Raw genomic sequence first — 23,874 nt, forward strand, 5'->3', positions numbered from 1 at the left:
AGTGCTGGGATTACAGGCGTGAGCCCTTATTTGGTCTCTTTAGCACTCAATTCTGTCACTGTAGCCAGAAAGTAGCCATACACAGTAAGTAAAGGAAAAGGTGTGGCTGTATTCCAATAAACTGTGTTTATAATAAAACTAGTTTGCCAATTCCTGGTGTGGACTATTAACAATAACGACACATTTTATGAAAATATCCTTAGGGAGAATTACTATGAAAGCAGACAGTAAAGACACTGGGCTGAGAGCCTAAAACAGAAACAACTTTGTTATTACTTAACTAGTCTTCCTCTCTTCTCTTTGGCATATAATTTAGACATAGAATAATGATAAAGTTTAATAACAGCAATTAACAATAAATAAGTTTATTCCTAAGTCATTAATTATAGTAGCTGCTAAAAATAGCTAGATGCCTACAAGTGTCAGACACTGTGCTAGCAACCTTATGCCATCTCATTAATCTTCAGTAACTCCATGAGGAAATTAATAATCCAGTTTTGCAGGTCAGAGAACAGAAGTTCAGAGGGGTAACATGACTTCACTGATTCATCCCTCTCTCCTGGCTCATCACAAGGCTAGCACACATTTGGGATAAGACAAACGAACAATCTGGGGTACAACAAACAAAGCTGGATTTGTGGCCATGGAACAAGCAAAACCAGTAAGCCCATCCAAGCAACAAACCTATGCTCTTTGCATTATAAATAGTAGGCTCTAACCAATGAATCCCTGAACAATATCATCAATGGTCCACTATCAGAATTTCAAAGAGATTTAAAACCACAGGTGGTTCAGTTGAAAGGAGGTTATGCCGTCATAGAAATACATAGAAAATAACCTGAAGATTCCTCTACCATACTAAATCTTACTAAAAGCACTTAAAATTCTGTCTAGATTCTTGCAGATATAGAAAAAAAACTAGACAGCTTAGAGATATTCAATGTGGACAGGTTCCTCATTATAGTTGATTAATCCTGTTCCACCATTTAATATTATCAATAGCATATACTCAAAACTAAACCTAATGATCAAAGTCAATGGGCTTTTGGCATCAAGGAAACCTCATACAAAGATTTTTACCAGTAATCTGATTTTTCATGTCCTCTAAAGTAGCTCCAAAATACATTTGGATTTTGTGTTTCATTTATCTGTACAATTCTCCAAATAATTTGGGAGAATGATAGGATCATCAACATTTTGGAAAAAGATAGGAACCCTCTCCTCCACAACCTACCATCTGCTATCATCACAATTTCATGAAATAAAGAGTATTATAATACTCCCAAACATATCAGACTAAAGGAATAATACTTCTGGTGTAGTCCAAGCTTGAATGGTGACAGGAAATTTAGTATCTCTTTAGGCAGTCCATTTCAGACAACGGTTGTCTTCTTTTTATTGGGTTAAAATCTGCCTCCCAGCCAGGCACAGTGGGTCAGGTCTGTCATTCCAGCACTTTGGGAAGCCGAGGCAGGGGGATCACTTGAGTCCAGGAGTTCCGGACTAGCCTGAGCAACACAGTGAGACCCCCATCTCTACAAAAAATTAAAAAAAAAAATTACCTGGGCATGGTGGTGCAAGCCAATGGTCCCAGCTACAAGGCAGGCTGAGGTGGGAGGAACGTTTGAGCTTGGGAGGCCAAGGCTGCAGTGAACTGTGATTGTGCTACTGCACCCCACTGGGTGACAGAATGAGACCCTGTCTCAAGAAAACAAACAAAACCAAAATCTGCCTATCTTGCATCTGCATGTTTTCCAGGTTTAAAAAAAACAAAAACAAACAAACAAACAAACAAAAAACCCCAAAAAACCCTGCCTCTCCGTAATTTTCAGTCACTGGTCTTGGGTTCTGACACCTAGAGCAACCCCAAATCATTTTTAAGTGCTTGATAAATGCACTGACCTAAGCAGTTAACATATACATTAACATTTAATCCTCATAAGAACCTTATGAAGTAAGTACTATTTTTATATACATTTTACATATGATGAAACTGAGGGCAAAAGAATTAAAAAACTTGCCCAAAGTCTTACAGTTAGTAGATGGCAGAGCCAGGATATCAACCCAGGTAGCCTGGCACCAGAACCTATGCCTTAACCACTGGTGTGCACTGCTTCCCACCACTTCTTGTGCAGGATAATTTTTCAATGTTTAATGCTGTGATGTTCCCCCATAAGTCTTTTCTTCCCTAGATTCTGCTTCTGGTTTCCAGGCCTATTATTCTCTTGTTCAAGAGGATAATGTGTCCTCACACCAGAGTGTGAGGACAGGTTGTAGTATACTCAGCTTCCTTCAGATTAAGTCAGATCCAGAAATAAACAAAATCCTTTTGATCAACTCAGAGTAAGAAGAGACTGTTCTCTCCCATATTTTGGACATTATATTTCTATTAAATACAGCTTGTGGGGGAAAGTAAGTAAAAAAATAAATAAATAAATGAATAAACAAACACAGCTTATAATGGCAGAAGAGACAGAATAAACTCTCCAAGGATATGAGACATCCACCCAAAAGATGTGGCTTAATTAAGCAGTAAATCCTAGAAAGCCTCAGAAAGTAAGTACAGCACTTTAGACAATTTAAAACTCAAGTGGGGTTAAGTTTGTGGCATGAACAATCTGTTAAGGGGAGAAAGCCTAGAGTAACACAGAATAATGGCCTTAAAAACAGGTACTAGAGGCTGGGCATGGTGGCTCACGCCTGTAATCCCAGTACTCTGGGAGGTCAAGGCAGGTGGATCACCTGAGGTTAGGAGTTTGAGACCAGGCTGACCAACATGGTGAAACACTGTCTCTAAAAACACAGGCAGGCAGCTGTAGTCCCAGCTACTTGGGAGGCTGAGACAGGAGAATTGTTTGAACCTGGGATACGGAGGCCGCAGTGAGCAGAGATCGCACCACTGTACTCCAGCCTAGGCGACAGAGCAAGACTGTCTCAAAAAAAAAAAAAAAAAAAGGTGCTAGAGCTGAAAGGTGAAGAGTGGCCTCCAAGAACAAGACTATTGGTGACGCATGCTCTACATTTACCCAAGCTCAAGAGGAGCCAGGCTGTTATATCTTCAGAGCTGTACCACAGAGCCATAGAGTCCTGGCCATTGGCACAATGAAAACTAACATTTCTTTTTAAAGATTTCTCTTACTTTTAACCCATATTTGAAATCACAAGTGCAATGTTAACTTTTACAATGGCCCCAGGAGCCTAGAAAATATTCTTCATTATTTTCTGAATTTCATTCTTTGTAAAACCAGCTATCCAACATTACTAAATTAAAAATTGCAGACAAGTCTATTAGAATTGCTTGAGACGGGTCTCATTTTGTCACCCAGGCTGGGGTGCAGTGGCATGATCTCAGCTCACTGCACCCCAAGCAATCCTCCTACCTCAGTCTCCTGAGTAGCTGAGACTACAGAGGCATGCCACCACACTTGGCTAATTAAAAACATTTTTTTTTGGCCAGGTGAGGTGTCTCACGCCTGTAATCCCAGCACTTTGGGAGACTAAGGCGGGCGGATCACATGATGTCAGCAATTCGAAACCAGGTTGGCCAGCATGAAACCATGTCTCTACTAAAAATACAAAAATTAGCTGGGTGTGGTGGTGTACACCTGTAGTCTCAGCTACTCGGGAGGCAGGAGAATCACTCGAACCTGGGAGGTGGAGGTTGCAGTGAGCTGAGATTGTGCCACTGTACTCCAGCCTGGGTGACAGAGTGCGACTCTGGGAAAATTTTTTTTTTTTTTTGGTAGAGACAGGGTCTTACTATGTTACCCAGGCTGGTCACAAATTCCTGGGCTCAAGTGATCCTCCCACCTTGGCCTTCTAAAGTGTTGGGATTATAGGTGTGAGCCACCTCACCTGTCCCCTATTAGGACTTTCTTTTTTTTTTTTTTTTGAGACGGAGTCTTGCTCTGTCGCCCAGGCTGGAGTACAGTGGCACCATCTCGGCTCAACAAGCTCTGCCTCCCAGGTTCATGCCATTCTCCCGCCTCAGCCTCCTGAGTAGCTGGGACTACATGGGCCCACCACCATGCCTGGCTAATTTTGTTTTTGTATTTTCAGTAGAGACGGGGTTTCACCTTGTTAGCTAGGATGGTCTCAATCTCCTGACCTTGTGATCCGCCCGCCTAGGCCTCCCAAAGTGTTGGGATTACAGGTGTGAGCCACTGCGCCCAGCCTTTTTTTCTTTTTGAGATAGAGTTTCCCTCTTATTGCCTAGGCTGGAGTGCAATGGCGCGATCTTGGCTTACTGCAACCTCCGCCTCCCGGGTTCAAGCGATTCTCCTGTCTCAGTCTCCCAAGTAGCTGAGATTACAGGCATGCATCACCACGCCTGGCTAATTTTTGTATTTTTAGTAGAGATGGGATTTCAACATGTTGGTCAGGCTGGTCTTGACCTCCTGACCTCAGGTGATCCACTCACCTTGGCATCCCAAAGTGCTGGGATTACAGGTGTGAGCCACCGTACTCAGCGAGGACTTCTGATGTCATTAATTGTAATTCTTTATTAAATATGTTCAGCCTTGATAGCAACAAGTTTTAAGTTGTTATGCCATTTGAGAATGTGACTAGAGGGACAACTATGAATTATTCATAACTATTATATGACATTTATTACAATGATAATGATAAATTATTCTTTACAGCATTTCTGCCAAATCAGATGTTCAGAGTTGTGGCAGGGAGCCCAGAGGCAATGTCCTTATTTTTTCAATGGTCATGCCACTTTCAGCCACATCTGCAGGCACTGCTGACTCCTGTTCTATCCTTTGGAAACGGACATCTTAGACAAGGTACAGTATAGAATTGGTTTGGAAATGAAACACTTATCTGTTTATTATGTGTATCCTTTGTCTATTTACTTGCTCACAGTACCTTCTTTAAGATATGAAAACACAAATGATTGAGTGATATTGCCTTCTCTGAGGTCAGTTACACTCACCAGGATAGCCTTTGAGTCCATAGGCTTGCCACTTGCTGACGGGCTGAAGGCCTGCTCTATATGCATTGTGCTCACTGACAGAAGACACATTTAGCTGAGATTTGACCACCTGAAAGGAAGGAAACAGAAGTTAAAGGGCTAAATCTATTTTGCAGGTCAACTCTAGGAACCTCAAACCTCCAAAGATATTTCTCGTATGAGGCAAAGTTAGGATTCTTGCGTTTTTTAAAGATACAGAACCTTGCTCTATTGCTCAGGCTAGAGTGCAGTGGCATGATCATAGTTCACTACAGCCTCAAGCTCCTGAGCTCAAGTGATCCTCCTGTGTTGGCCTCCCAAAGCAATGGGATTATAAGTATAAGCCACTGTGCCTGGCCAAAGCAAAGAGTATTAAGTCTGGGGTTAATCTTAGTTGTACTGCTTACTTGATCTAGGCATTTTAGATGAGTAACTTAATGTCTTAGAGCCTCAGTTTCTCATCTATATAGTAATAGTAGAGTTACCCAAAATTGAGGCAAAATGGTAATAAGAAAATTTAAGCAGGCTAATTTTGGCTTTCAGAACTACTTTTTCCTATGATATCATACCTTTGCAACTTCTTATGGGACTGCATCATGAAAGGTGCTTGGTGTACTGAAATATCCTGAGTCACAAAGCTATTTACTTCAGTTAGGGCTAAGAGTAATGCTTCTGAGACACTTGTATAGAGCTGGTATTTAAACGGAGCTATAAGGAACACCAAGCTGGGCAGGGTGAGAGAATGAAAAGAGAAGGCCAGTCGCAGTGGCTCATGCCTGTAATCCCAGCATTTTGGGAAGCTAAGGCAGGCGGATCATGAGGTCAGGAGTTTGAGACCAGCCTGGCCAACATGGTGAAACTCCGCCTCTACTAAAAATACAAAAATCAGCTGGGTGTGGTGGCGGGTGCCTGAAATTCCAGTTACTTGAGAGGCTGGGGCACCAGAATTGCTTGAATCCAGGAGGTGGAGGTTGCAGTGAGCTGAGATTGCGCCACTGCACTCCAGCCTGGGAACAGAGCAAGACTCTGTCTCAAAAAAAAAAAAAAAAAAAAAAAAGAGAGAGAATAAGAGTGCTGTAAACAGAAAGAAAAAATGTTTCAGTAAGACACTGGGAATCCTGTTTGCTAAAAGTAAAAGCTAAAAAATCCTGTTTGCCCTCTTCTAGATGAAATGTCCAACTGACACTACAACTTCTGCTTCTGTAAATTACTTAGAAATGAATTTAGTATTTCAGGGGCTGAAGTTCTCTTTGTACATGAGTAGCTAATGGATGGCTCATTACATTGGTTAAGAGACCCACTATGCAGTCACTGACGTCAAAACATTAACGGAAAAAACCTTTATTCTTCCCTGAATAATAAACCTAGGGTCTGCCTTGCCTTAAAACATGAAACAGGCTGGGTGCAGTGGCTCAAGCCTGTAATTCCAACACTTTGGGAGGCCAAGGCAGGTAGATCACCTGAGGTCAGGAGTTTGGGGCCAGCCTGGCCAACACGGCGAAACCCCATCTCTACTAAAAATACAAAAATTAGCCAGGCAGGGTGGCGCGTGCCTGTAGTCCCAGCTACTTGGGAGGCTGAGGCAGAAGAATTGCTTGAACCTAGGAGACGGAGGTCACAGTGAGCCGAGATCGCGCCACTGCACTTCAGCCTGGATGACACAGTGAAACACTGTCTCAAAAAAAAAAAAATGTATATATCTCATATACACACACACACATATATATATAGAATATGAAACATTCTCTTTCAAAGAGAATGATATTTTATCAACTTCTCCAAGTGTGGAGATTCCTGGACAAAATACCAAAAGTTGGCTCATGTCTCTATAATAAAAGGGCTATCTCAAACCCTCTGAGAGTACTGATCAGCTGAGTTTTCCAGGTACCTAGGGGCTGATAAAACACTTTCAAGCATTTTGTCTTGATTTCTTAAATAGGCCATACTTAATACTGCACTATGATTTAACACACTCTTGGAGGTGATGTGTTAGTGGACCTATTCTATCATACGCTAAACTGAACCACATCGCTTTTTATATAAGGTTTTTATAAAAGGTTTTCTGCTTCCTCCCTTGCCAGACTGTTAACCACCACTTTCCCACTAGTCTCATCAGCTGGCTTGTAATAGTTAACTTCTCTTAATTACTACTTTAATGTGCTTTGACCTGGGGAACAAAACACCCAAGCTTTCATGTACAACACATACTGTACTTACTCAGTACTGTTTTAGGTCCTGTACTAGACACATAATGGCTCATTCTCTGATGGCTGACATTCTAAAAAGCATGTACATATTATGGTAAAATGCGGGTAAAAGGAGCTGAATGAGAGTCTGAAGGGCTCTGGAAAGAAAAAGTATATTATTCTTGGGGTGTGGACTTTCTGTATTTTGACAACTCTAAGACCATTGTTTTCCTAACAAATGAAGGTGCTGAAAAGCTGAGCTCAAGTATGCAATCATTAATACTTAATACTGTAGCATCCCAATTTTATCAGAGCTGTTAGGAAGCTTGGAAAGGATGCCTCATCTAGACATCTGTGGACAACACCAAGAGCAAATTAAGGGGCTGCATATCCTCAACGTTAAAGTGGATTGTAAAGAAAGAAAATGTATACTGAACTACAGTTTTGGTTCCCAGTTTTCCCTCTTGTCCATTATGTTCCCTTAAAAAATTTTTTTTAAAAAAATCTATTTACTTGAGACCAGGTTAGGAGACTGCCTAATTTTTTGTATTTTTGGTGGAGCCGGGGTTTTGCCATGCCCAGGCTGGTCTCGAACCCCTGGGTTCAAGCGATCCACCCGCCATAGCCTCCAAAGTGCTGGGATTACAGGCATGAGACACCGCTCCCGGCCTGTGTTCCCTTTCTTAATCTCCATGGGGGAAAAGTAGAGAGAAATAACGATGCCTGTATTCCATATATACTTGTTTGCCATTTATTTTCAACACGGAGGGATTATCAGAATCCTTCAATGACCTCCTTCTAAAAGGCTCAGAGAAGAAGAGAGGGACTAGTTTTACCCACAGCGGCTTAACAAACAGCGCCGCATCTGTCAGTTCTGGGATTCCTCGGGAGTCATTTTTTCAAGCTGCAGAACGCTACCCTACCGTCTACGAAGACTTTCTATGGGGTTTTACAAAAACCCAAACAGAAATGTGAGGAGACAGTTACAGTGAGAAATAAACACGGATTACCAGGCTCTTCTGACCGAGTCCCCCCTGCCAGGAATGCCCGCCTAAAGAAACGAGCATCTCAACGCGTTATTGCTAGTGTGACAGTGGGGAGTTCGACTCTGCTGCCAAAGGAGGACAGGAATCGTTCAACAACAACCGGTCTGGAGGTGAAAAGAAGCGAGGAAGACACGGAAGTCCCTCCAAGAAGCGGCGCAAAGCGATGGAGAGACGCGTGCCGCTCCTCTCTCTCTACCTTTTGGGCACCAGGACCCGTGCCACGGGCTTCATGGGCCGCCGAGAAGTCGATGACCCCTTCCAGGTCTGCGGTCCCGGGCCGGCTCTGACGGTAGAAGCGGAAAAGTTTCCGAAAGGCATCCTCCCCGGGCTCAGTCGCCAGAGTCGCTACAGAGCCCACGGCCGCTGCCATCTTCCCCATCTCGCGGCCTGTACTCTCTGATCCGGAAGCAGATTTTCTCGTGTTCCGGATCCGGAAATTTTTTCCCGGGCCGCGGCCTCGCTTCAAGGAGGTCCTTTAGTCTAAAGATGGCGGCCTCAGCAGCGAGAGGTGCTGTGGCGCTGCGTAGAAATATCGATCGGCCGGTTGCTTTTGTGAGAAAAATTCCTTGGACTGCGGCGTCGAGTGAGTGATGGAGATGTGGGAGTAGCGGAATTTTTAGGTCCAAGCGATCCTCAAAGCTTCTGCTTTTTGCAGGGTACTTAAGTCAGCGTGGTGACTGAATTAGGAGACTGCTCCTGAGCATGCAAGTGAGCAGAAAGAAATTTTGTTTGCAGTTAACCGTTTAGGGATGGCCTTTGAGCTTTTGGGGTCACGAATGCACCAGCTCTTGCCTTTAGGAGTGATTTGGTGTAAAGATTTATTACTTGGTAACCAAGATTTACAATTTAGAAGGGATAATTTTGACTGTAGTGTGGAGGATGGATTCAAGGTGGCAAGATTGTAGGCTTGGAGAGGAGCTAAAAAGCAGTATCATTAATTTACTTAAAAGGTGAGGACCTGAATTAGGGCGATGGTAGAAGGATGGTGGTCAGATCCAGTCACGTTTTAAAAGCAAATTAGATGCCGTTTCGTGATGGCTTAAATGGGAAAGTGTACGGAATAAAGGAAAGGGAGGAATGATTTCTGGGTTTTTAGCATTGGTGAATTGCTCGTTTAGAAGCTAGGAGCAGGCCAAGAGAAGGTGAGTAAAGTTTGAATGTGTTGAGTTTGAGAAACTTGTGAAGTTTCTGTCAGGCAATTGAACAGAAGTTGTATATCATTGTGGCTGAGAAGTGGACTCCGAAACTAGACCGTTGAGGTTAGAATTCCAGCTTGGCCATTTAATCGTTGTATCACCTGAATAACTGAAGTTAGTATGGGAAAATGACTCACAACTGGGCCTCAGTTTACTCATTGATAAAATGTAGTCAATAATACCCAGCTCATAGGATTGTTGAGAGGATTGAGTTTATATGCAAACTTCTTAGACATGCGTTAGATACAGTGTAAGTACTCAGCAAATGATAGTTATTTTCACGATAACTAAAATTGAAACTTACAGGAGAGGCCTAGTCTTGAGATAAAGGTTGGAATAATTAGTTCTGAAATCTTTCACCACCTTCAATTTTTGTCAGTTGCAGTTTTGAGATGAGGTTTTTATATTTGCTTACCAACATATAAACATTCGTGGTCACTTTTTTTGTATTCATGTTTCAGGTCAGCCCCTTTAAACAAAATGGAGCAAGATTTAGTTTCTTTTTAGTTTTTGTGGCTCAGACGTGAGTAGTAGAATGGGAAATAGGTTGGTTTGTGCCCCATCTTTTAAACATGTGCTTGGTGAAGACCAAGCCCAGTAAAGTCTCCCGTAGGCCCTGTGAAACTTTATGGAAAGGCTGAGGAGTTTCATTAGCATCTTGAGGATGCAAGTTTCCAGACAATAAAGGGCGAGTTTAAAACCCTTAAAAAGAGTGAGCATTATGTACAACCTCGAAACAGTTTCTCTTGGTTGTTACATTGATTCAGCAAATACTTACTTAAGTATCTATTCTGTGGTAGGCATTCTTCTTGGTGCTTGCAGCTGTTTTTCCTTCACCATTTTAGGCAATTTAGGAAGAGGGTTACCTTCCAGAGCTGGTTTGTTTTGAAATCAGCGTCTTCTAGGACTTTAATTATCTGGTATAAAACATATATTTAACATTATTTTGTTCTCCAGTATCATATTCTGTGAGACCTTGATCTTGCCAGTTGGTTTGACTTAAACATTAGATCCCTTAAAAATTTAGTCTCTGTGGATTGTTGGAAGGATTAGTGGACATTTACTTACTCATTTAGCCAATATTGAGGCCCTACTGTTTATTGGTCACGGTAAACATGGTGGTTTATATGCTGAGGGAGCTTACAGTGTAGTAGTGGTGGGGATGAAGAGACTTAGAACAAATATAGGCAGTTGTTGAACCAGTGAGGTTTTGGTGAACTAGGAGAACTAAATAGATATTATAAAAAGTAGTTCAGTGAAGTACAGGCACTGTAGTTCACAAGAGAAACAGATCGTGTAGTTTTTAGTCTTTATATACTCCAAATCTTTGAAGTCCTACAGGGCTAGTACATTGTCTTGTATTGTGATAGGAGCCCAATAAAATAATACTCAGTGGATGTATTTGGTTTGGGTCTTGAAGAATAGTTATAGTTGTAAGTTAGGCAGGGGGAGATAGGATTACCAGCATACAGAGGGGAGAGAACAACATATGCAGAGGGTAATCCGCAGGACAGATACAGATAATTCAATTTGTTGTACTAGAGAGTAACTAGGGACCAGCAGTGGGAAATAAGGCAGGAAGAGCAGGTGAGGTCAACTCATTTTACTAAATTGTGAAGGACCAGTAAGTTGGGATTTTATTTGGAAATCTTCAGTATACCTGGAAACACACTGGACTGTAATTGGTCTTTTTCTTCTTTGTGATCTGCTCACAGGGATCATAGTCCACATAGCACAGTAACTGATATGATGAAAACACTTGATGTTTGCTGAGGATGGAGACTGCAGCCAATTCAACAACTTGTCTGTCCATCTCCCCTCCTCACCACCAAGTCTGGTACATTGTGACTTTATAGTCAGTACCATAGCTGCTTCCTAAATCTTAAGCCTTTAGGGAAATGCAAAGTAGTTCCTGTCCACAAGAAGTCTGGTGACCCTGGGATCACTTTTAGTTTCTTTCTACAATCTAAGAGAATCCAAAATATAGTAACTGCTTTTAATACGTTTTCTTCTGCCACACAGGTCAGCTGAAAGAATACTTTGCACAGTTTGGCCATGTAAAAAGGTGTATTGTACCTTTTGTAAGTATTAAGAAAAAGTAGGGGGAGGTGGGAATGGCTAATGGGTACCAAAAAAATAGAATGAATAAGACCTATTTGATAGCAGAACAGGGTGACTATAGTCAATAATAATTTTACATTTTAAAATAATTCAAAGAGTGTAATTGGATTATTTGTAACTCAGGATAAATGCCTAAGGGTTTAGATACCCCATAAGTCAAATGGTAAATGCTTGAGGGGATAGATACCACATTCTCCATGATGTGCTTATTTTATATTGCATGCCTATATCAAAATATCTCATGTGCTCTGTAAATATATACACCTACTATACACTCACAAAAATTGTTAAAAAAGAAAAAGCTTAAAGTGTTTTAAAAAACTCTTATTTATCTATCTTGTGACAGGGTCTTGCTCTGTCCCTCTGCAGGAGTGCAGTGGCCTGATCTCACTGCAGCCTCTGCCTCCCAGGCTTAAGTGATCCTCCCACCTCAGCCCCCTGAGTAGCTGGGACTACAGACATGTGCCACCATGCCCAGTTAACTTTTTTGGTATTAGTGGAGACAGGGTTTTGCCATACTGCCCAGGCTGGAAAATTTTTTCATTTTCTTTTTTTTAAGAGACAGGGTCTTGCTCTATCACCCCAGGTGGAGTGCAGTGATGCGATCATGGCTCACTGCAACCTCTGCCTTCCAGGCTCAGGTGATCCTCCCACCTCAGCCTCCTGAGTAGCTGGGACTACAGGCATGTGCCAGCACACCTGGGTAATTTTTGTATTTTTTGTAGAGATGGGGTTTGGCCATGTTGCTTATGCTGGTCTCGTCAAACTCCTGGGCTCAAGCCATCTGCCCACCTCAGCCTCCCGAAGTGTTCAGATTACAGGTGTGAGCCACTGTACTGGCTTATTTTTATGGAGATGGGGGTCTTGCCATGTTGCCCAGGCTGATCTTGAACTCCTGGCTTCAGGCAATCCTCCTGCGTTGGCCTCCCAAAGTGCTGGGATTACGGGCGTGAGCCACTATGCCTGGCCTACAGTCCATTGATAACATTTTGAGTGATACTGATTAAAAAGTGAAAAGGCTTTATCATACGTATTTGTGTTTTTTTATTGTTGTGTAACAAAATACAACAAGCATAATGGCTCAAAACAGCACATATCTCACAGCTGAGCACAGTTTAGCTGGGTCCTCTCCTTAGGGTCTTACATAGCTATATATTCCACGTGTCAGCTGGGGCTGTAGTGCCTCTCATCAAAGGGTCTACTGGGGAAAAAGACTGACTTCAAGCTCCCTCATGTGGTTGACAAAAATTTTTTTTTTTTTTTTTTTTGAGATGGAGTCTTGCTCTGTTGCCCAAGCTGGAGTGCAGTAGCGCAATCTCGGCTTACTGCAACCTCTGCTGCCTGGGTTCAAGCCATTCTCCTGCCTCAGCCTCCTGAGTAGCTGGGACTACAGGCATGCGCTACCACACCCAGCTAATTTTTGTATTTTTAGTAGAGATGGAGTTTCCCTCTGTTGGCTAGGCTGGTCTTGAACTCCTGACCTCAAGTGACCCGCCCGCTGGGCTTCCCAAAATGCTGGCATTACAGGTGTGAGCCACTGCCCCCGGCCAGTATTCATCTTTAACTGTAGGACTGAGGTCTGTTTTCTTGCTGACCTTTGGCTCTGAGTTGGGAGCTGCTCTCACCTAGGAACTCCCTGCAGTTCCTTGTTACCTGGTTTATCTGTAGGCTGTCTTACTACATTGCAGCTTGCTTCTTTAAAGCCAGCAAGGGCTTCTCCAGTATGCTAAGATGGCATCTTACATTGAACGTAATCACAGGAGTGACATCCCATTACTTTCGCTGTATTCTTTTGGTTAGAAGCAAGTCAGGTCTTGCCTACGCTCAAGGGGAGGGAATTATATAGGGTGTGACATGGGGAATGCATGGAGATCATAGGGCCTATCTTAGAATTCTGCCTACTACAGTATTCTAATAAGGATTTGAGATTTCTAAGAATTGGCAGAGGATATTTTAAGTTTTATCTTCATTGAGTACCATTTTCTTTTTTAGATTTATAACTAATAAAACAGTATTTTTATATTAATTACATTTCCTTTGCTTTCTTGGGAGGGTTTAGAAATCAGCCTATAAATTTATCCCGGACTGTATTTCTCTGTGGGCTTTTTTAGGGTGTGATGTGAGTATATAGTTTACACACACTTGACTGAAACCTTTTTTTCCTTGCAGCACTATAAGGGCTATGGTAAAATTAAAAACATAAAGGAACTTAAATTCTTAATTCTTGGTTTAATGTTACTTGACTCCCAAAGACTAACAGATTAGTTATATATAGTACCAGTGAAGGTGTAGGGAATCTGGCACTCAAGTTGTTGAGAAGTTCAGCTGGTACCTTCAGTTCTGATGTATAGTTGACAAAATACCAAAGTTAAGAATTTATATTTGCTTTGATCTAGCAGTTACTTGTCTAAGAATTTATCCTACAGAAATGTGTGGTCAAGAATATTCCAAAGCAGCATTGCTTAATGTCAAGTAAGAAGAAAAAACCTAAATGTTCATCACTGGGATTGATTAGATATTAAGTCACTGATGCAATGGAATTTTATATAGTTGAATAGAAAAGTTGGGCACATGTATTAATGGACATGAAATGTTTTCTATAAGCATGAAAACTTCAGTTTTTTCAAGAGCATTTAAAAGTTCCTTGCAAAAAAAATTAATAGGTTTTTCTTGGTCCATAAATAAAATAGGACCTGGAAAGAATAGATCTTAGATTTAAATAAAAGGCAGCTTTGATGTTGATAAAACAAAATAAAATATGACAAAAATAATTTTTTGTTAAATTCATTGTACTCAAGTTGGAAATCCTGGTTCCTTATTTTGAGACAGGGTCTCACTCTGTCATCAGGCTGGAGTGCAGTGGCACAATCACGTTCACCGCAGCCTTGACCTCCTGGGTTCAAGGGATCCTTCCTGCCTCTGCCTCCTGAGTAGCTGGGACTACAGTCATGTGCCATCACACCCGGCTAGTTTTTTGTATTCCTTGTAGAAATTGGGCTTCACCATATTGCAACTCCTGGACTCAAGCAGTCTACCCACCTTAGCTCCGAAAGTGCTGTAATTACAGGCATGAGCCACTGCACCTGGACTGAGTTTTTGTTTTTTTGTTTTTTTTTGTTTTTTTGAGACAGCCTTGCTCTGTCGCCCAGGCTGGAGTGCAGAGGCGCTATTTCAGCTCACTGCAATCTCTGCCTCCCGGGTTCAAGTGATCCTCCTTCCTCAGCCACCCAGGTAGCTGGGACTACAGGCATGTGCCACCACACCTGGCTAATTTCTGTATTTTTAGTAGAGATGGGAGTTGCACCATGTTGGCCAGGCTGGTCTCGAACTCCTGACTTCAAGCCATCCACCCACCCCAGCCTCCCAAAGTGTTGGGATTGAGCCACTGCACCTGGCCTGTTTTAATATAAACAAATTTCTTAATGCCTTTGACTGTGGAAGTGGTCACATGACAGTAAAGGAATGCTTTAGAAATTGTCTTATCTGGCCGGGTGCGGTGGCTCAAGCCTGTAATCCCAGCACTTTGGGAGGCCGAGGCGGGTGGATCACGAGGTCAGGAGATCGAGACCATCCTGGCTAACATGGTGAAACCCCGTTCTACTAAAAATACAAAAAACTAGCCGGGCGTGGTGGCGGGCGCCTGTAGTCCCAGCTACTCGGAGGCTGAGGCAGGAGAATGGCGTGAACCTGGGAGGCGGAGCTTGCAGTGAGCCGAGATCGCGCCACTGCACTCCAGCCTGGGTGACACAGCGCGAGACTCCGTCTCAAAAAAAAAAAAAAAAAAAAGAAATTGTCTTATCTACAATGAATGGATCATTGGGACATCACCAGAAACTTCTCTTGTATTCTAGGTTATTCCTTATAAAGTTATCCTTGAAGTATAGGAGCAATTGTAAGATTTTGATTTTCTTTGGCAAAGCACAGCATAACTTGAATGAGACTAATGAGGACCAGTTTGTTATCTACAGGGACTAGACATCTTAATACTTGTTTTCTGTTGAAGGGCTGGAGGGGCAGGGTACATCCAAGCACTCTAGAATCTGTTTTCCGTATGTGATGTATAGGTTGAAACTTTTGCACAAGGGAAAGTAGCAAAATTGTTTAAATTAACCCGAAGTCTATAACTAGGTTAAGTAAGGGCTAAATATTATCTTTTCTTGTTTTTCATTAGGAACATATGATAGTCGTGGTGGTGATGAGGGTGACTGGATTCAGAAATGAGTGCAACAAGCCTTTGAGGCTTAATTTTCTAGTTTCCAGAAACGAGGCTTAGAACAAAAGTACTGATCAAAATTTCCCTTAGCTATTACTGTTAGTATGGTTTGCATCTAGAATGATACAGAAAGCTCATGACCCATATCTTCTCTAATGGCAGCAAGGAAAACAGGAAGTTTAACAACAGGGATTTAGCTTTGGGTGATCAGGAAGGGTGTAAAGCAAGGTTACCGACACCTATGTCTTTGATCGATTTTTGGCTGAGCATGCCGGCTTATGCCTGTAATTCCAGCACTTTGGGAGGCCCAGATGGGAAGACTGCTTGAGCCCAGGAGTTGAGACCGGCCTGGGTAAGATGGCAAGACCTTGTCTCTACAAAAAATATAAAAAATGAGCCAGACATGGTGGTATGTACCTGTGATCCCAGCTACTGAAGAGGCTGAGGTGGGAGGATTGCTTGAACCCAGGAAGTTGAGGCTGCAGTGAGTCCGGCTCATACCACTGCACTCCAGCCTGGGTGACAGAGCAAGACCCTGCCTGAAAAAAAAAAAAAAAAATCTGATTTTTGGCAGATGAAAAAGTTGGTAGTTTGATTTGGAGCTCCTGGAAACTTTCTCAAGTTCATGATTAATCTTTTCCTATATTTTGAATTTTTAGGACAAGGGGACTGGCTTTCACAGAGGTTTGGGTTGGGTTCAGTTTTCTTCAGAAGAAGAACTTCAGAATGCACTACAACAGGAATATCATATTATAGATGGAGTAAAGGTAAATTTGTTTTTCTATACCAGACACATGTATGATATACATGTAGGTACTATTTAATTATGTATCAAATAGATCATAAATATGGAATGATGGGGACTTTGAGAGATTTGTAACTGAAGCTACCTTAATGCTTGTTAGAATGATGGGGTGGTAGGCCAGGTGTGGTAGTTCACGCCTGTAATCCCAGCACTTTGGGAGGCTGAGGTGGGGGGATCACTAGAGGTCAAGAGTTTGACACCAGCCTGACCAACATGGAGAAACCCCATCTCTACTAAAAATACAAAAAAAATTAGCCGGGCATGGTGGCACATGCTTATAGTCCCAGCTCCTCAGGACGCTGAGGCAGAAGAACCGGGGAGACAGGTTGGACACTGAGGCAGAAGAACCTGACAGATCGCGCCATTGCACTCCAGCTTGGGCAATGAGCGAAATCCATCTGAAAAAAAAAGAAAAGAAAAAGAATGGGGGGTGGTAGAGTAACCAGTTTATATAACACAGTGGACATAGCAGTCTACTTTTTTCTTTTTGTTTGTTTGAGACAGTCTCGCTCTTGTTGCCCAGGCTAGCGTACAGTGGTGTGATCTTGGCTCACTGCAACCTCTGCCTCCTGGGTTCAAGTGATTCTCCTGCCTCAGCCTCCTGAGTAGCTGGGATTATAGGCATGTGCCACCACGCACAGCTAATTTTTTTTGTATTTTTAGTAGAGATTGAGTTTCACCATGTTGGTCAGGCTGGTCTCGAACTTGTGACCTCAGGCGATCCACCCGCCTCGGCCTCCCAAAGCACTGGGATTACAGGCATGAGCCACCGCACCCAGCCAGCAGTCTACCTTTCAAGTCAGGCAAGCTGGGGCTGAAATCTTGGCTTTCCCACCATGTGATCTTGGGCCAAATTGATCTACTATTTTATTTTTAAATTTATTTTTAATGAGACAGGCCCTTGCTATGTTGCAGGGTGGTCTTGAACTCCTGGCCTCAAGCAATCCTCTTGCCTCAGCCTGCCAAAATGCTGGGATTACAGGCCTGAGCCACTGCTCCTGGCCTGATTTACAATTTTTAATTGAGGGTTAGGGAGTCATAATATCAAGAAAGATGGTAAAAGGAATTTGAGGAGAAAACAAAAGAACAAGGTACAAATAAAAACTGCCTGAGTTATTCATACTGATTCCCTAATAAAAAAGCGATTTTCAGTTTGAATGTTTTTGCAAACATTGCCTTTCCTTCCTTACAGTGCTTATTTTTTTCAGGTCCAGGTTCAAGCTCAAAAGCCAAAAGTTCTGCCGACATCTGATGATGAAGAGAAAGATTTTTGAGACCGCAGCCTATTAATAAAGTTAACATAACTGAGAATTTTGTCTAAATGTTTTTATTTGAAACAAATAGTTGCACCAAGCAAGAGGTTACTTTGCCCACTCCAAATTAAAACAGAGCACAACAGGGGCAAAATTTATTTGGCAGGATAGTTCCAGTATGTGAACATCCTCCTCACTGTGGTTGGGGTAACTTTACTCATATGCAGCTGTTCTTACACAAAATATTAACCCCAAACTACTAGTGTCACACAAAAGGAAGTGGTCTTGACTTTGTATGTGGGGCAGCATGTTCTATAAATGCTGAAAGGTGGGAAAAGCACAAACACAACCCACTCTTTAAAAAAACTAAGTAATTCAAAGTAGAATTTTCTATCTCCCCCCCATTCTCCAGTAATAAAAAGTAGTGCTGGGATCCGACACCCAGATTTGTTTTTTATCCTGACCATTTACAAAGTGTTCCCCCGTATGACTTGCATCATTAGGGTAATGGGTAATAGTTCATTCACTATGAAGAGACCTGTGTCTACTCCTTCCTCCTCTTCTTGCCTTCATGCTCATGTTCCTTGGGGCGGCTGCTATCTGAGGGTCTTTTAGAGCCACCATGCTGTTTGGCTTCTTCCAAAAACTTGTCCAAACCAAAAGGATCTTCCTCAAACTGAACTGGTCCTTCTCGGCCTCTCTGTCTACGGTCTGAACCAGAAAACTCCTTGTCGGGAACAAATCTAGGGAAAAAGAGAAAAGACTATGAACTACTTTGCTTTCACCAGTGTAAACACTGAAATTGAGTTGTATGGATTGGTACCTGTTGGTTTTTATTCTGGCTTCTAGATCATCACCATACATGTCCTTGTCCAGATTTTTACTGGGCCTATAAATACTCTGGGCCATATCTTTACCACCTCTCCAGGCTTGATCATAAACATTATAAATTTCATCTTCTCCACCTGCAAATCCACTGTCCATACCCTGTGGAAAAATGGATGACATTAAATAAAAGTGTAAACACTTTATCAAAAGCTGAATCATAACATGTTTACAGTAAACCCTTGCTAATTTGTAGCTCACATTTTCAACAATCTGAACTGCAAATTAAAGGTCTTCATTAAAAAACTGCTAGCACATAAACTTCATAACTTTGGATTCTTTTTTTTTTTTTCTTCAGACGGAGTCTTGCTTTGTCACCCAGGTTGGACTGCGGTAGCGTGATCTTGGCTCACTGCAGCCACTGCCTCCCAGTTCCAACGATTCTCCTGCCTCAGCCTCCCAGGTGGCTGGGATTCCAGGCACGTGCCACCACACCCGGCTAATTTTTGTATTTTTAGTAGAGACAGGGTTTTACCATGTTGGCCAGGATGGTCCTGAACTCCTGACCTCAGGTGGTTGCCTGCCTTGGTCTCACAAAACGCTATATAAGCTCACTGCAGCTGCAACCTCCCTGTGCTCAAGTGTTCCTCCCACCTCAGCCTCCCAAGTAGCTAGGAGTACAGGTGTGTGCCAACATGTCCAGCTAATTTTTTGTACACAGGGTTTTGCCATATTGCCCAGGCTGGTCTTAAACTGGGTTCAAGCAATCTGCCTGCCTAGGTCTCACAAAGTGCTAGGATTACAGGTGTGAGCCACAGTGCCCAGCCAGAAATATTTTCATCACAATTTTTAAATGTTTTAAGCTTAAGCTTCTAACAGGTGATTATCTTGAAAATATTTTACTTACGTGAAATTTCACCCCTAGATCCCTTTGCTCAGCTGGTAAGCTGCCTTTGTATAGTGGTTAAGAAAGCTTTGAAATGCGCTGGGCGCAGTGGCCCACGCCTGTAATCCCAGCACGTCGGGAGGCCAAGGCGGGAGGATCACAAGATCAGGAGTTTGAGACCAGCCTGACCCAACATGATGAAACCCTGTCTCTACTAAAGATAGCCGGGCGTGGTGGCATGTGCCTGTGATAATCCCAGCAACTCAGGAGGCTGAGGCAGGAGAATCCCTTGAACCTGGGAGGTGGAGGTTGCAGTGAACCAAGATGGCGCCACAGTACTCCAGCCTGGGTGACAGTGAGACTCCATCTCAAAAAAAAATAGTAATAATAAAGCTTTGAGATCAAGACTTGAATCTTAATTCCATCAGTCACAAGGTAAACCTGTGTTTCAATTTCCTCATCTATAACATGAGAGAATAGTATTATTTCAAAGGATTTTTGTAAGAATTGAGATAATAACAAGATTTAGAACAATGCCAAGAATATAAAATGCACCTAATAAATTATCACTTAGAAGAGCTTACTTAAAACCTCCAAGTCATAAAGTTTCCCACTCCACTTTCCAGTAGAACTTACACCTTTGTATTCTTACCGTGTGTGTGTGTGTGTGTGTGTGTGTGTGTGCACGCACCCGCCTTGTGTTTTCCCAGGCTTAAAGTGTCCTAGTTAGCTAATGGCAATTGGTACTAGAAATCAGATTTCCTGACAGCCAGCCTAGTACTTTAATCCAGTTTTACAGCTTCATTTTTAAAAGATTCCCAAATTGACATATTTCTATAGCATTAAAAAAAAAAAAAAAACCCAAAAATGAACAACAAAAAACCCAAGAGGAACTTTTGTAGGACACTGGCTCTATTTTATTTTTTTGAGATAGAGTCTCAGTCACCCAGGCTAGAGTACAGTGGCACAATCTTGGCTCACCACAAGCTGAAGCAATTCTCGTGCCTCAGCCTCCCAAGTAGTGAGGATTACAGGCATGCACCACCACACCTGGCTAATTTTCGTATTTTTAGTAGAGCTGGGGTTTCACCACATTGGCCAGGCTGGTCTCAAACTCCTGACCTCAGGTGATCTGCCGGCCTCCAAATGTGTTGGGATTATAGGCAAAAGCCACCGTGCCTGTCCTCCCTGGTTCTATTTTAAAAACAAAAGATTGACATACCACAGCACCAAGTTGTTTTTTTTTTTTTTTTTTTTTTTTTTGAGACAGAGAGTCTCGCTCTGTCGCCCAGGCTGGAGTGCAGTGGCTCAATCTCGGCTCACTGCAAGCTCCGCCCCCCGGGTTCACGCCATTCTCCTGCCTCAGCCTCCCGAGTACAGCACCAAGTTTTTAATCAGCTAATTTCTTTCTTCTCCTAGTGTCTCAAATTTCAGTCCACTGTAAGAAGTTAAAATCAGAACTGTTTCATCTTTCTTGTCTCAAGTTTCAACATACAACTTCCAATTTTTTTGTCATCATGCTGGCATTTACATCCAAATATGAAGTATGGTAATTTTCGTTTCCCTGAGGATAGGTATTCACATCAACACAACAATATGCTTTCCTAAACTTGTACCTTGGATTGGTTGAAGAGCCTTTGGTCATACTGAACTTCATTGGAAGTCCGAGGATTAGGAACACCGAGAGCAATGACTTCACTGATATCCCGATTTTCATTTCTCTGAAGTTTCGACCTATTTTGAAATACGACATCACTAACTGAAAACTCTTTATAGACAAACTGAGTATGTTCAATAGAAATACAACCAATCTCAGAAGCAAAGGACATGAATATGTCACATTCACATCTTGAGAACGTATATTCCTTGATAATACATAATCAAGTTGGCAGCCCTTATAAAGCATTTCAGATTAGAGGGAAGAGTTTTACAATTAGGACATCCTGTTAGCTCAAAAGAACATCTAACAGATTCGTTGACATGGAATTCTTTAATATAAGCAATCACCTTACAACCATACTGAGATATAAAATTGCTATGGTCTATATTTACTATCATATGATGGTTTGGGGGTTGGGGAAGTGGATACAATTTAGATGTAGCACAGGAATCATTTTAAATAAGCTAGAAACAGCTCTTTTATCTAACTACATTTAATAATTTTATCCCACTAGAATTTTGAGGAAAACATGTCAATGACTGAAATAGTTAGTATGATTTTTGACATTCAAATTAATTTGGTTTCCTGGCTGTTTCATTATACATGCAATCTATATCCCAATGAAACCATGGTAACTGTCATTACTTATTTTACTAAAAACTCAGGTCACAAAATGATTTCTACAGGCTATTTGATTTTCATCCAGTTACAATTTTACAGCTTTTCTATGTTGTCAATTCTGATGGCCACTTTACTGGTTTTGAGGGCCCAATTTATCCACAGAGCCATTGTAACTTTTACAACTTAGGAATTACTAACCAAGACTGTCATTAATTAAACACTTTCACACTTTGCTCCTCCTTCTACATGTACGTTACCCTCAACTCAAGAGTAAGAGTCTCTGCTTCTCTATGACGTCATTTATCCAGGGAGATGAAATATGCCAATTAACACCAGCAGGAATCTTTTTAATGCCTATTTATTTTTATTTTTGAGATACAGTCTCGCTCTCACCCAGGCTGGAGTATAGTGGCACGATCTTGGCTCACTGAATCCTCTGCCTCCAGGGTTCAAATGATTCTCCCACTTCAGCCTCTCGAGTAGCTGGGACTACAGGCACATGCCACCACACCCAGCTAATTTTTGTATTTTTAGTAGAGATGGGGGTTTCACCATGTTGGCCAGGCTGGATGAACTCCTGACCTCAAGTGATTCGCCCGCCTTGGCTTGCCAAAGTGCTGGGATTATAGGTGTGAGCCACCGTGCCCAGCCTCTTTTTTGTGTTTAAAATATGACTTGAAAAATGTATTAGGCTCATGGGATGATCAGAGCATAGAAAACTGTTCCTTTGGGAAGAAAATATTTTATATTTGCATTTAACCCTCACTCAGAATTCTACCTTTGTATTGCAGCATTTCCTCTACTTTTCAGAACTTTAAGTCCTCAGCCTTTGGTGAGCCATAAACTTCCCCAATCCATACTTTATGCCCTTGTATATGTATTTAGTTTGTTCCATACATTTATATTTACTAAAAGTGCTTTGCAAATTTTCTCAAATTATTTTATGGATAGCTCTGTCTTTCTGAACTGTAAGTTAAACTTCTGTTAAGAATGAGCTGATTTTCACTTCTTTCAAAACTGCTCTTCTCAATTGCACTAGATGCATATAAAGTACTATGCATATAAAATGATCTCAGTAAAAGCATGACAGCTTATTTCCTGTCTAAAGAGGCACATAATCCATTTGTCTCACCATTTAAGGTAGGAAAAGAACCGACTATAACAGTCCAAATTTACTACTACATCCTTTTCAAAAATCTGATCTCAATTCTGTTTTCCATATTCCCATCATTCTCAATTCTGACTTAAGTGATGGAAGAAAAGATTAATTCCAAAGACAGTCAACTAGAGCTAAGACAAAGTTAAGTATAAGAAAATTAAGTGCTAATGTATTAAGTTATCAAACTGAAGAAGAAAGGGAGAGAAGCAAAACTGATCTTAGTGGACTAAAAACTCTGCTCTAAAAGGTACAAAAAGGCCACTCTTCATGATTGGTACCTATCTTTTTTTGTGTGAGACGGAGTCTCACTCTGCCCAGGCTGGAGTGCAGTGGCGCCATCTCAGCTCACTGCAAGCTCCGCCTCCCAGGTTCACACCATTCTTCTGCCTCAGTCTCCCGAGCAGCTGGGACTAGACGCCCACCATGACCACGCCCGGCTAATTTTTTGTACTTTTAGTAGACATGGGGTTTCACCATGTTAGCCAGGATGGTCTCGATCTCCTGCCCACATTGGCCTCCCAAAGTGCTGGGATTACAGGGGTGAGCCACCGCGCCCAGCCTCCATGATTGGTACGTATCTTAAATAACACCTACCTCTTATCAGGAGCTGCCCTGGAAAGATTCCGGTCATGCTGTCTCTCTTTTCGCCTGTCATGCCGGATTTCATCCCTCTCACGTGCCTCCCCATCCTCTGTTGTGAACAGTTGAAAAGTACTTCACTGTAATATCTATTATATGTGTGCATATGTGTACGTGTGTATATAATTTTTTAAAAAGAGACAGGGTCTCACTCTGTCACCCAGGCTGGAGTGCAGTAGCATGAACATGGTTCACTGCAGCTTCTACCTCCTGGATTCAAGTGATCCTCCTGCCTCATCCTCCCAAGTACCTGGGACCACAGGTGTGTGCCACCATGCCTGGCTAATTTTTTAATGTTTTGTAAAGA

The 23,874-nt window shown here is 42.0% G+C and overlaps 3 protein-coding genes across 5 annotated transcripts in view; 1 reads left to right on the top strand and 2 right to left on the bottom strand.

The window, feature by feature from the left end:
- Window positions 1–23,874, bottom strand: part of ALKBH1 (alkB homolog 1, histone H2A dioxygenase) — a 188,583-nt gene that overhangs the window by 25,035 nt on the left and 139,674 nt on the right. Inside the window, exons 2-3 of one of the 2 annotated variants that reach the window (XM_077941561.1) lie at window positions 8,386–8,578; window positions 4,940–5,048 (exon numbers count right to left, since the gene is read on the bottom strand). In XM_077941561.1, the coding sequence (XP_077797687.1) occupies window positions 4,940–5,048; window positions 8,386–8,568 (292 nt within the window). In that variant the 5' untranslated portion in view covers window positions 8,569–8,578. Of the gene's footprint in view, window positions 1–4,939; window positions 5,049–8,385; window positions 8,588–23,874 lie in introns of those variants that run through there. The other variant, XM_028851724.2, reaches the window with a different exon arrangement.
- SLIRP (SRA stem-loop interacting RNA binding protein) lies at window positions 8,667–17,835 on the top strand. The gene is made up of 4 exons (XM_015144260.3): window positions 8,667–8,772; window positions 11,408–11,466; window positions 16,379–16,486; window positions 17,733–17,835. Exons 1-4 carry the CDS (start codon window positions 8,676–8,678, stop codon window positions 17,796–17,798), a joined length of 330 nt encoding a protein of 109 aa, XP_014999746.1. The 5' UTR covers window positions 8,667–8,675; the 3' UTR covers window positions 17,799–17,835.
- The window catches only part of SNW1 (SNW domain containing 1), a 43,731-nt gene continuing 37,692 nt past the window's right edge, over window positions 17,836–23,874 (bottom strand). Inside the window, exons 11-14 of one of the 2 annotated variants that reach the window (XM_028851722.2) lie at window positions 23,523–23,619; window positions 21,105–21,222; window positions 18,601–18,764; window positions 17,836–18,520 (exon numbers count right to left, since the gene is read on the bottom strand). In XM_028851722.2, the coding sequence (XP_028707555.1) occupies window positions 18,322–18,520; window positions 18,601–18,764; window positions 21,105–21,222; window positions 23,523–23,619 (578 nt within the window). In that variant the 3' untranslated portion in view covers window positions 17,836–18,321. Of the gene's footprint in view, window positions 18,765–21,104; window positions 21,223–23,522; window positions 23,620–23,874 lie in introns of both variants that reach the window. The other variant, XM_028851721.2, reaches the window with a different exon arrangement.

This window comes from Macaca mulatta, chromosome 7, assembly GCF_049350105.2.
Source record: "Macaca mulatta isolate MMU2019108-1 chromosome 7, T2T-MMU8v2.0, whole genome shotgun sequence".
In the NCBI taxonomy this organism is placed as follows: domain Eukaryota; kingdom Metazoa; phylum Chordata; class Mammalia; order Primates; family Cercopithecidae; genus Macaca; species Macaca mulatta.